Source organism: Monomorium pharaonis, chromosome 8, assembly GCF_013373865.1.
Source record: "Monomorium pharaonis isolate MP-MQ-018 chromosome 8, ASM1337386v2, whole genome shotgun sequence".
Classification (NCBI taxonomy): domain Eukaryota; kingdom Metazoa; phylum Arthropoda; class Insecta; order Hymenoptera; family Formicidae; genus Monomorium; species Monomorium pharaonis.
In genome coordinates, this window is record NC_050474.1 from 8,992,502 (window position 1) to 9,006,292 (window position 13,791).

At 37.7% G+C, this 13,791-nt stretch overlaps 2 protein-coding genes across 5 annotated transcripts in view; both read right to left on the bottom strand.

The window, feature by feature from the left end:
• Positions 1–13,791, bottom strand: part of LOC105831306 (probable DNA mismatch repair protein Msh6) — a 59,429-nt gene that overhangs the window by 7,002 nt on the left and 38,636 nt on the right. For all 4 annotated transcript variants that reach the window (XM_036291369.1, XM_036291370.1, XM_036291372.1 and 1 more), the window contains 8 exons: positions 4,589–4,874; positions 4,359–4,514; positions 3,375–3,532; positions 3,210–3,298; positions 2,830–3,120; positions 2,505–2,720; positions 366–545; positions 87–264 (listed from right to left, as the gene is read on the bottom strand). In XM_036291369.1, coding sequence (XP_036147262.1) covers positions 87–264; positions 366–545; positions 2,505–2,720; positions 2,830–3,120; positions 3,210–3,298; positions 3,375–3,532; positions 4,359–4,514; positions 4,589–4,874 — 1,554 coding nt within the window. The remainder of the gene's footprint in view (positions 1–86; positions 265–365; positions 546–2,504; positions 2,721–2,829; positions 3,121–3,209; positions 3,299–3,374; positions 3,533–4,358; positions 4,515–4,588; positions 4,875–13,791) is intronic.
• Positions 8,190–9,466, bottom strand: LOC118647120. The gene is made up of 2 exons (XM_036291378.1): positions 9,002–9,466; positions 8,190–8,911 (listed from the first exon to the last, which is right to left on the bottom strand). Exons 1-2 carry the CDS (start codon positions 9,046–9,048, stop codon positions 8,329–8,331), a joined length of 630 nt encoding a protein of 209 aa, XP_036147271.1. The 5' UTR covers positions 9,049–9,466; the 3' UTR covers positions 8,190–8,328.

Below are 13,791 nucleotides of genomic sequence, written 5' to 3' on the forward strand. Positions count from 1 at the left end.
TTCTGACTTATATTCCAAAGTTATTTATATTAATACGAATATTATTACTTCTTAATATGCATATGCAGTTCTCTGCTTATGCTTACCCAATTCATCGAGAAGAACCAGCGAATAGGGCGTAGCGTGTTGCAATATCGCAGCAGTTTCACTTAGCTCAACCAAGAATGTGCTTTGACCGGTCAAAATATCGTCATTCGCACCTAATCGTGTGAAAATACGGTCCACTAGCGTGATGCAGCATGAGCTAGCTGGAACGTAGCTGCCCTAATTACGTAAGAAAATTAAATTAATCGATATAATAAATTATTAGTAGCAGTAGCAGTAACAGTAGCATTTTACTTGCGTATATTTTCCGTGAAACTTACTATTTGCGCCATGATTGTGATCAGACCCACTTGACGCATAAGGGTCGATTTACCTCCCATGTTCGGTCCTGTTAGAATCATGAAAGAAGCAGCGCCGTTGGTTGCCAATAAAGTGTCGTTTGGTATAAAATTATCAGATGCGATGCAGGGATGTTTTCCATCTTTTATCTTAATAAATATCTGTAAGAATAACGTTTATGTCGTATCTCGATAAATGAATAATCAATAGCACAGGCACACGCACACACACACACGCACACGCACACGCACACGCACGCACACGCACACGCACACGCACACGCACACGCACGCACGCACGCACGCACGCACACACGCACACACACACACACACAAAGTGGTTGGTCCGGCGGACTAGACTAGTCAATCCTTATGTATTTTTCGACCGCTGAATCCGAATCCAAGGTCAGAATTGCAAAGTTAGTTCGCATTTCCTAACCTCAAAAATTTTTTTAATGTTGGTCCAGCGGACCGGACTAGTCAATCCTTATGTATTTTGACCCGTTGAATCCGAATCCAATGTCAGAATTGCAAAGTTAGCTCGCATTTCCTAACCTCAAAAAAAATTTTTTTTTAATGTTGGCTGGCAGACCAGAATAGTCTATCTTTATGTATTTTGACCCGCTGAATTCAAATCCAAGGTCAGAATTGCTGAATTGGTTCATTTTTTCCTAACCTCAAAAAAAAATTTTTTTTAATAATGTTGGTCCGGCGGACCAGAATAGTCTATCTTTATGTATTTTGACCCGCTGAATCCAAATTCAATGTCAGAATTGCTGCGTTGGTTTATTTTTTTCTAACCTTAAAAAAATTTTTTTTAAATCTTGGTCTGGCGGACCAGACTAGTCTATTTTTATGTATTTTTACCTGCTGAATTCAAATTCAATGTCAGAATTGCTAAATTGGCTCATTTTTTCCTAACCTCAAAAAAACACCTTGTAAAAGCAGTTTGGATCACAAATGTATAATCCGGAACGTACAGGCTTGCGTAACCACATTACCCGGGGAAAATTTTCTAGGAAACCACAAAAGTCAAGATTACAGAGAAAGGGTAGCGGAAATGATGGAGAACTATAGAAAACTAAGTTGTCTAATGAATCTTAAGTTGCATTTCTTAGATTCTCATATTCGATTACTTCCCAAAAATCTAGGTGATTATAGTGAAGAACAGGAAGAAAGATTTCATCAAGACATCAAGGAGATGGAGTATCGATATCAAGGCAAATAGGATATGAATATGATGGCTGATTTCTGCTGGACGCTCAAACGTGATGTCTCTGTAAAAGGAAAGAAACGTAAGAGAAACCATTGCACAGAACCTTCGAGAATAAAAGATATAATAGAAAAAACGAATAAATTTTCTACGCTATTCACAGAAGCTCAAACTTGTCATACGTATTGAATTTTCCTCGGGTAATGTGATTACGTAAGCCTGCACGTTACCGATTATACATTTGTGATCCAAACTGTTTTTACAAGGTGTTTTTTGAGGTTAGGAAAAAAGAAGCCAATTCAGCAATTCTGATCTTGAATTTGGATTCAGCGGGTCAAAATACATAAAAATAGACTAGTCTGCTCCGCCGGACTAAGATTAAAAAAAAATTTTTTTTGAGGTTAGGAAAAAGTAAGTCAATGCAGCAATTTTGACATTGAATTTGGATTCAGCGGGTCAAAATACATAAAGATAGACTATTCTGGTCCGCCGGACCAACATTATAAAAAAAATTTTTTTTGAGGTTAGGAAAAAATGAACCAATTCAGCAATTGTGACTTTGGATTTGAATTTAGCGGGTCAAAATATACAAGGATAGACTAGTCTGGTCCACCAGACCAACATTAAAAAAAAATTTTTTTGAGGTTAGGAAATGCGAGCTAACTTTGCAATTCTGCCATTGGATTCGGATTCAGCGGGTCAAAATACATAAGGATTGATTAGTCTGATCCGCCGGACCAACATTAAAAAAAAATTTTTTTGAGGTTAGGAAATGCGAGCTAACTTTGCAATTCTGATCTTGGATTCGGATTCAGCGGGTCGAAATACATAAAGAATGACTAGTCTAGTGCGCCGGACCAACCACTTTTTTGTGTGCCTGTGTAATCCATGATATTTATTACTCTTGCCTTGCCATCCGATCCATCGTGAATCTCCGGGATGCACATATCGTCGTTTCGCACGTAATCTGCAAGAGAAATAAGCACATCTATGGTGGCCAATTTGTAAACGACCGTATGCCACGTATCATACTTTTCACTAAACTGTGCAAATATTCGCCTATTAAGATCTTTCAGCACTCTGTCTTTATGCTCCTCGGCATTCATTTGTCTTGCCAAAAGCTCCTACAATGATTAAATTTACTAATTAAATTTGCTAAACTTTTTTGTATTTTAATATTTTTACAAAAAACTTCAACAATTTTTTGGAATTAAAAATATAAATTATCCTTGCCTTTGCTTCGGCAGTATAATAACGTTTAAAGCCTTTCCTTTGCGACTGTAGTTCATATCCAGGACCAACTTTCTTAATTTGCGACTCTGGAATTTCAATTTGATAACGTTTTCTTTCTGTTCCATAGAATGTTACTTTTACACCAAAATACTGTTTTTGTTTTTCCAAGTATTTGTCTAGGTCTTTCTTGATTTCTGCGAGCTCGGCGAGAACTGAATCGTATTCAACATCTACTCCTTTTTTTGGAACAATGCATCCTTGCTTCTTAGCATCTTCGTGATCAAATGCGGTCTGAAATCATTATAAGATTTATTGAAAAATAAATTTATTGAATAAAAAGAAAAAGAAATAATCGGAGAAGTTAGAAATAAAAATCTTACCTTAAAGTAGTCTAATGTCTCTCTTAAATGTGGAAAATCACCATTCGGTTCATACCGGGTATAGCGGGTTATCAAACTACTTTCAAAATCTGTAAATTATTCACAAAATCAGACACAAAAATTACCATAAAAATGTGTTATATTAAAAAAACAAAATAGGCATACCATCAAACAATTCGATGAACTTCAGCACTTCTTCAAATTTGGCGAGTGTTGTAGTGAAATCTGCAATCACTCTTTTCGAATATGTTGGACCTTCAAACATTATGGCTCTCCCATCAGGATGATTTTTCATTTTAGCTGCATTTCCCTGAGCATGTATCCTGTTGGAACAAAGAAATATATTATAAATTAATTAAATTAATGGCTGTGTACGACAAAAAAAAAGCTTTATAACTTCGTAATTTGTAAAAGTATAAGAATTCTTTAGTAATTGATTAGAAAGACTTCACATAAAAACAGTAGATATATATACGTGGACTATTCAAAAAGCTCCAGAATTTGCGAAATAGCGGCCAACATGATCTGTATAAGTTATTCCTTATATTTGCTTATGTTCAGATCTTTTCTTTCTCGCTGCTCTATTTTCTAAAGCGCTGCGTTATTGGCAAGTAAGAGTCGTTATTGGCCATTTTTACCACGTAAATTTTTTTTTTAATTAAAACCATAAAATCGCAACGAGCACCAAACATAACTTTATTTAAACTGCTAATTATAACGACATAAAGTGATGTTCCAAATTGGAATATTACTACTAAGGAATCCCACAATAATAAGCAGTGCTACTGGAATAATGAGTGTAAGTCATTGGGTTACTAGTTCTGGAATTTTTTAAATAAACCACGTACGTAGTCGGATCGCATCTAGTTTAGGATCCTAGTGTTCAATTCTGAGGGTTTTTTTCGCATTATTTGCATAATGAATATTTTTCTACATTAGTTTATTGAGAAAGAAATGCCCTTTCTTTTAATACAATTGATTCTTATCCTTAATTTCTGTTGGATTTAAAAATATTATAAAATAATTATATATAAAATTATATATAAAAAGTCACAACAGTTATAAAATTGCTTTTTATGTTGAACACAGTTATTTTATATTTTAGATTTCCAGAAGTGAAATAATCTTTAAAAAAATTTTGCAACTTGCTTGCTCAAAAGTCTTTCAAGGTCTGGTAGAGTTGACAAAATTACGCGAGCTGATTGCGTTACATCCATTCGATCCACTAATTCCTGCACAGCTTGCTGGCGCTCTATAATAACGGTTTTAAGGCAAGATGGCCTGCAGATCCATTCACGCAGTAATCTAAAAACACATATTTCCTGGTTTACATAATATAGAATACATATATTTAAAAAAACACAAGATTCGACATTTACCTTTTGCCGAATGCAGTACAGCAACGATCTAATATACTAATGAGTGAACCCTCTCCAAAGAGTCGCAGATTTTTAATCGTAACAGCGTCTATTATCATGGTGTTTGCGTAATTGAGACCTGTGCGACTGTTCGCGGCTGAAAAGTCAGGTGGAGTATAAGTATTAAAGCAACCTTGCGCTAATAATTGCTGTTCAAGTAGAAACTCCTTCAACAAATACACGCATCCTCCTAGAGCGTGCACTGCTAATTCTTTATCATCTGCCGGCGTTAAGCCCAAACTGTCTCCTGATACAAAAAATAATTTATATTACACAGGAATTATTGTATGAAGGAAAGGCACTGAAATTGAAACAGCTCTCTAATTTAGAAATCTCTTATTTCTCGGAAACTAAATATTACGTCGTATGAATACGATAAAAATATGGTTTAGATAATTAAAAAAATAACCCATAATTTATTCAATTCATTATCATTTTTATGTAAAATCTGCTAAAAATAAATTTGTTAAAAGTGAAGATTATATTTGCACGATTTTTTGTTGCATATTGGATAGTTTAAAGTGTAAACTATAATTGTATTGTTTAAAGTTTAAACTTTAAACAATAGTAAGTATATTGATAATACAATCAGTTTATATGGTTGTAACTTCCTAAGACACATTTTGTTTATATACTTTTGTTTTATTTTATTAATTTATCTCGTAGTGCAGTTTTAAATATAAAATCACTGTATGTGCGTTAATTAGAACATTTCCATGAGTTCAGAAATCTAAACATTGTACTGCACAAATATCGATGAAAATATGATCTACTTTACAAGGGAGTCTTCAGATCTGTTAATAATTGATTTTTATGAAAACTATATATGTTGTAGAGGGACCGTCTCTGTATACCTAAGTAAAAGTATTTTCAGCGATGATTCTTAATTTCCGAGAAAATAAAATGTGAAGTTTTTGGAAAAATTGAGGTTTTAGACACATTCATCGTATGCTCAAAACTTCGATTATTTGTGGAGCAATGAAGTACAATTCACCAAACAGCATATGCGTATTCGACCCAAGTTCGCGTCTCACTTTTTTTTTAAATAAAATGATAAATATTCCACTTTAAATCTTTATCCCGTGTGGAGTTTGTTAATCTCTCATCGGGGCCTCGGCAGATTGAGGAACGCTCACAGACATTCGAAAGATACCAGGAAAATAAAATACCGAGTGGACCAAAACTAACGACTAATAATAAGCAATGAAGAAAACGTACGCAGAAACCAGGTAACATTCCGGAAACTCCAGGCAATTCACCATCTTCGGAGACCAGCCTCGCGGATTCTGGGGGAAGCCAATCATTGCTTGTTGGTAGTGGAGCGCTCAAAAAGTGCGTCCTCCTCTAAATATTTTAATATTGGGAAGAAACCTACGTTAGATGGATTTAAAAGTCAGTAAACTCCACAACTGTATTAAAAGTTCAAAACAAATAGAACTGTATGAGCAATTTAGCGTTGATCTCTAAATCTGTTTAGAAAGCAAAATAAATTCAACCGTAAACTCCTGAAAGATAAGAAGCAATAGCTAGGTAAAGTCTGCAGTAGATTAGTAAACTGCTTTCAAGCAAAACCTTTGTCTCCAAACTATATCCACTGGTGAACCTACATATTGACCATCGGACAGAAGGAAAATTGGACTTCTGTATCACAAAGGGCATGTCTAAACAAGGGGACCTTGCAGATCAGAGGACATCGATTTTTTTCTTTTACTTATAGGATTTAAAGATCAGTACCTGAACATCAATTTCCTAAAGCAGTACGATGGGCTTCTCAAAAACACTCAAGAAAATCAACTTTGAAGATTTTTGAGAGCTGCAAGTACAGAAAATTTTAATCCATCGTAAAGCCGCTCGTAGCCGAGCACATTTTAATTTAATATAAATGTTCGTATTTTTAAGCGAGTAGTGATTAAAAATAAAAAGATGTTAATTTTTATTTAAAAATTACGATTAAATATTTAATAATTAATTAGCATTTAAATTTGATAAATATTAAGAGATAAGATTTTAAAAAAAGCTGGGGCCAGCGAGAATCAAATCAGCAATTCTGCGCTTACAAAACCAGAGCTCTATGCATGGAATTCCACAGGACAATATGCTTGGTCCGATGTTATACCTGTTCTATTCCGCGGATTTACTAGCTGTCAGAGGAATAATGACTGCTACTTTAGCAAACAATACGACCCTTCTTGTAGCTAATAAAAATCCAGTTGTAGCCTCAAAGACCTTGCAAAAAGGTTTAGAAACGTTCCAACATTGGACAAAAAAATAGCGTATTTAAACGAATGAAGCCAAATCGACATGTAACTTTCACTACTTGTAAGAACACGTGTTCAACTGTATAGGACATCTCATTCCCAAGGCTGAAGATGCGAAATACCTAGACAGAAGATGAACCTAGAGAAAGTACATTCGCCAAATGCAAACAATTAGGACAATTCAGCAAAATGTACTGGCTAATTGGCCGCAAATCAGAGCTCTCAATAGAAAATAAAATATTACTGTGCAAAAGCATATTGAAACCTGTATAGATGTACGGGATCCAACTGTGGGGAACAACTGCCAATTAAAATATCGAAATTCTTCAAAAATGTCAATCCAAGACGCTTGGTTGGATGATAGCTGACGCACCAAACTTTTTTGCCATTGGCCTGATAAAAGAATGCGTCTCAGTCCGCAGGTTAAAGCGAAAACTATCGCATGATTTGATCAAATAAGCATCAAATTGAAATCACAGAGTTGCATTATGGAATGCTTACTCTACAACTCTACACATCATTTTTTTCTTCTCATGCCCAGTAATATGCCCAGTATGTAAGAATAAAATTCAGTAACTCAAAAATATAAGAATATTTTTTCTCCCTAATAGTTTCAGTCGTCAAGATTAGTTTAGTCCGAAAAGTGTCATTTTAGTGGTTATTTTTTCAGATTAGGAAAGAACCTTAACCTGATGAAACTTCGGATTCAGATTCAGTAACTCCAAAAACATAAGTTTCGCGTTCTTAAATTCGAAACAATGCAGCATGAAATATCCGTTGCATAATTTAGGCGTTTTTAATTTCTGGTTATGCACAACAGTAGTTAATACTATGACAGTTCTAACTACGGGGCTCCGAGGGGGGTGCGGGTGTGCGGGGGGTACCGGTAGGCGTGGGGGTATGACGTCACGCGGGGAGGAGGATCTCGCGGTGCGGAAATTGCTGACGCGGTATTTTCGGGTCCGCGACCCGGGAGCGGGAGAGGGGTGTGCGGGGGGTACCGGTAGGCGCGGGGGTATGACGTCACGCGGGGAGGAGGATCTCGCGGTGCGGAAATTGCTGACGCGGTATTTTCGGGTCCGCGACCCGGAGCGGGAGAGGGGGAATCGGGGTCCGCGACCGCCGCCGCCGCCGCCGCCGCCGCCGCCGCCGCCGCTGTTGTAGCAGCCATCACCGCGGTGCTCGCTCTCTCCCTCTATTCCGAATCTGTCTCTCTCTCTCTCTATCTCTCTCATCCGTACGCGATATTTCCAGCCATACAGTTTTATCATTCTCTCGCTCTTTCTCTTTCATTCGTTGCGTTCTTTCATATGCGGTTACATACATGCGTTCCCACCCATCTTATCTATGTACCTCCTACTCGGTTCTGCGCACGCCATTATACCGCAAAGGAATAGGGAAGAGAGAAAATAGGTTATAATAATTATTTATAATTTTTTTCATTTATTCCTTTTGTAACGCGTCGTATACAATATTGTCTGATGCATAAACCATCAGTTCGCAATCTACAAGTGAAGTTTTTACACATATTTCATTTAACAATTTGACTGCATCACACTTGTTATGAATATTATTTCGCCGCAAACAGTTTACAAATTGATTATATCGTTCTTTTACTATATGCATATCATCCCATAACTTAAAATATGCATTATTGATAACATCTTCAAGATTTAGTAAAAATTGCACAGTCGATGGTTTCATGTACATAATTTTGTTATTTAAAGTGAATTTTATGATACTCTCGTTACGTATTTTAACGACTTCGATGAAAAGATCATTAATCCACAACGATGTAGCGGTTGTCGACTGCAGGAGTTGCTCGATATCTGTCCGTTTCTCAATAATTATTACCCAGGTATCACGTGACAGCGATATCTCATTGCCCTTGTTGTCACCAAGAATCATCTCTACAAAAGGCTCAAGTCCCACACTGATTCCTATATCCAAATATTTGTAGAATGTAGTCGTCAAAGCAAATCTTCTCCCCAGAATGCGTGGAGTATGATGCGGCTGCGATATTGTTCTGTAAAGAAAAAATGTTGCAAGATATAAAAAATAAAATCCAATTAAATATGTAACAAAATTTGATTTAATTAATTTAAGAAATACTTACGGTTTATCGCACGTTTCATTCTGCTGAATCGGAACGTAATAGTTCATTTTCAGGGAAACTCCGACTTCTTTTGATTAACTAATGCAAGATTGGAACTTTACCGTCCGTATTCCACTGATTAACTGATGTGATACCGTTGTCAGAACTCTTCTTATATTGCACACCCTTCACACATCTCAGTAGAGGGGACAATCACATATTTTTTCACACATCTCAGTAGAGGGGACAATCACTATTTCAAACTTTACACATTCAAGGATGACCAATGTTTCAGAGGTCAAGCGCCGATGTACGGCTGCTGCGGCAAAATATGTTTTAGGCACATACATTTGATACTTACTGATGAGATCATACGAAAATCACACATTCAAATAATGTGAATCTTTGAGAGGTCAAGCGCCGATGTACGGCTGCTGCGGCAAAATATGTTTTAGGCACATACATTTGATACTTACTGATGAGATCATACGAAAATCGCACATTCAAATAATGCAAATCTTGCAGAGGTCAAGCGCCGATGTATGGATGCTGTAACAAAAATATGTTTTAGGCACGTACATAAATCATTTGATACTTTCTTGATGAGATCATTCAGAATCGCACATTCAAATAATGCAAATCTTGCAGAGGTCAAGCACCGATGTTAAGACAAAGAAAATAAAGAGTTATAAAAAATATATAAGCGGTCGGGAAGCGCATAATATCGCATTTGATGCGAAGTTTAAGATCCGAGTGCAAGTTGAAACCGTCATCAATCCGGAGTAATAATTTAGTGCAATATGTGTTCAGTGTGCGCACAGTAGAGACTTCTTAGTATAAAAACTAGATTATTATAACATGGATGACGATATCGTAGAAGATGCCATTTATGTCCTTAACAATAATGATGATTCCGAAAAACGAAAGGATGTGCAGAGAATATCACCAGTGCAATTTCTACGTGATCGAGAACTCGGTTTACGCGGAACGCATGAACGCACCATAATACAGGAAGTTTACATACACGACCAATTTGTTGATAACTGGCCTCATCATATGAAGCACAAATTATATAAAGAGATACTCAATTCGGTTGACACCGATGAAAATGAATATGATATAGCAAAACAAATCGTAGAAAAGACTCAGGAATGCTGTTACCATCTCATTGAGATACCAGCAGGTGTTGGAAGGTATATCGAAGTGATAGCAATAACGTCCCACTTTGCTTATAATACTGAGAATCCCTATGTAGAGAAAATGCTGCGTACTTACCACGAATTTTCAAACCTTTTAAACAATGATGAGGATGAATACGTTCTGTCTGAGCAAGAGAAGGAGATATGTTTTTATATTCGGTGTGAAAGACAAAGCAAGCTAATGCAGTTTGAAATTCAAGACAAATTTCGATTCTGCATTAGGTGCTACGAAACTATATGCGAGTGTCCTGTTGAAGATTGTATGGTGTTGTTTTAAAACAGTGATAAAAGACAACAGTGATAAAAATGGAGAATAATTTCGAGCAAGTGGAACGCGAGCTGTTGGAGCAAGCAAATGGAGTCACTACTTTGGGCGAGTGTTTTATGTGGTTGCAGCGATGCGATGAGATTATACAACAGCTTGAGGAACATAGCCGCATAAAGCGTCCTCGGTTTGCCGTCGGACAAAGGCAATCGTTGGTGGCGAGGATCGCGCGACTCGAAGGTGAAAAGACACAATTACAAAGACGTTTCGTGCATGTAGGTGGTAATTACGCGAGCACTAGTAATAACGCGAACAAACTTATGTGGCGAAAGATAGATACAGCGTTCGAGAATCGCATTCAGACAGGTGCAGTGATAAATACAAACTATATTGAACCGCGAACGTTTTTAGAAGACGCAGGCGGTATAGTGCTCGAGCGAGTGCGGGACGCTCTAGAGGAACACAACAGTGTAAAAGTGAATACAGCATTCAACGGCGTGTTTGTAACGGGTGATAAACGTGCCAACAAAAGTATAAACACTAAAAATTGTGAACTATTCCAAACGTCGGACTTGGACGAGTGGTATGAGCGACGCGTTATCGAACCCACATTAGCATCACTTGAAGAGTTTCAAGAACGAGATAGCGGGTGGGCGCTATCGCGAATTCTCAATTTGATTCTAAATATAAATAAGTACAATCCTCTACACGCGGGGTGTTACGTGACATTACCGCGAGAAATAATGATGAAGCGTGCAGTAGTGAACGTTAATTCAAAGGACAATGCATGCTTCGCATGGTCAGTGGTTGCCGCTCTACATCCTGCTGAAAGAAACACAGGATTGGAATCATCATATCCACATTATACAACAGTCCTAAAGTTTGATGACATTGCGTTTCCCGTTACAGTAAAGGACATTGGAAAATTTGAGAGTCTTAACAATATATCGATCAACGTCTACGGGATGAAAAAGGAAATGGCAATGCTAAAGATTCTTCCGCTGCGGCTCTCCAATGACAAGAAAGAGAAGCATGTCAATTTATTATACGTACAAAATCCGCACGAAGACAGCGTGGGTCACTTTGTCTGGATAAAAAATCTGTCCCGCCTCATCAGCTCCCAACTGAGCAAACATGATGGAAAAAGATACATTTGCGATCGGTATGTATAATATGTTTAAAAAATTCACATGATCCAGCAAAAAAAATTAATTAAAATTTTTTAAAATTATTTTTACAGGTGCTTGCACTATTTTTCATCATGCGAGAGGTTGCAATCACACACTGTAGACTGTCAGAGGATGAACGACTGCGCTATCACATTGCCCGCTGAAGACGACAAGTGGTTAAATTTCCAGAATGTAAACCACAAGGAACGAGTGCCCTTTATCGTCTACGCAGACCTCGAGTGTGTGCTGCGGAAGACGCAACATGATACAGAGCAAGCGTCATACACATATCAACAACATGAGGTATTCAGCATCGGGTATTACGTGCGATGCTCATACGATGACACGTTATCCACGTACCGGTTTCGTCGCGATAAAGATTGCGTCGCATGGTTCACTAAACAACTTGAAAAATTAGCGTATAATGTTAAGACTCGTTTATCAACTAATATCCCCATGGAAACGTTATCAGAGGAACAATTGGAGGCATACCATAGCGCGACGCGGTGTCATATCTGCGATAAGCCATTCGCGTCGGATGATACGCGGGTGCGCGATCATTGTCATTTGACTGGTCGTTACCGCGGTCCTGCACATTCTCTCTGTAATTTAAATTATCGAAATGCATCATACATGCCTATTATTTTTCATAACTTATCTGGATACGATTCGCATTTCATTATTAAGGAAATAGCCACAGCGTTCAAAGGGAAGACTGACGTACTTCCCATCACGAAAGAAAAGTACATTTCTTTTACAAAACATGTCGTAGACACAGCCGATAAATTAGATCCACACAATTACATAAAACTACGGTTCATAGATTCATATAAATTTTTAAATACTAGTCTCGAAAAATTGGCATCATTTCTAGGCAAAGAAAAATTAAAAATTGTACGTTCCGAATTTTTACACTTATCTGATGAGGATTTTGATTTATTGACACGAAAAGGTGTATTTCCGTATGAGTACGTTGACTGCGTGAACAAGCTGCAGGACACATGTTTACCGCCGCGCGAATCATTTTTCAGTTCCCTGACCTCTGATACTGTATCCGAGAGCGATTACATGCACGCTGAGAATGTCTGGAAGCGATTCTCCGTTCAAACGTTGGGTGAATACAGCGATCTATATTTGAAAACGGATGTGTTATTGTTAGCTGACATTTTTGAAAATTTTCGCGATAAATGCTTAGAAAGTTACGGTCTCGATCCAGCACATTATTACACTCTCCCCGGATACACGTGGGACGCTATGTTAAAATATACAAAAATTACTTTCGAACTGCTTACTGACATTGACATGGTAATGTTCATCGAACGCGGTATACGCGGCGGTCTCAGTCAATGTTCAGGCAGATATGCACAGGCTAACAACAAATACATGCAGACGTACGACCCATCGAAACCATCCTCATATCTTATGTATTTTGACGTTAATAATTTGTATGGTTGGGCGATGTGTCAGCCGCTGCCATATGGGGAATTTCAATGGATCGAAGTCTCGAATTTTGACATAAATGCGATCGCTGCTGATTCACCAACGGGATACATTCTCGAAGTTGATCTCGAGTATCCCCGAGACCTTCACGACGAGCACGCTGACCTATCTTTCTGCCCAACACGCGATAAACCGCCAGGCAAGCGTGAATGTAAACTTCTCGCTACGCTGTATGATAAGGAACGTTACGTCATACATTACCGCAACCTGCAGCAGTGCATGCGTCACGGTCTTCGTATAGCAAAGATACACCGTATATTACAATTCGCACAATCTCCATGGCTCTGTAAATACATAGAGTTAAATACACGATTCCGGACACTCGCCAAAAATGATTTCGAAAAAAACTTGTATAAATTAATGAATAATGCGGTGTTTGGTAAAACCATGGAGAATGTGCGCAATCATGTTGACGTTAAGTTGTTGACAAAATGGGTGGGACGGTATGGTGCGGAGACAATGATCGCGAAACCAAATTTTCATAGTCGGAGTGTTTTTGCAGAAAATTTAATCGCCGTTGAACTTAGAAAACTCGAGGTGAAATTATATAAGCCGATTTATGTAGGCATGTGTATCCTAGATATTTCTAAGACGTGTCTATATGAATTTCACCACGAGTACATGCTACCTCTGTATCGTGACAAATGTAGAGTCATGTATACTGACACCGACAGTCTC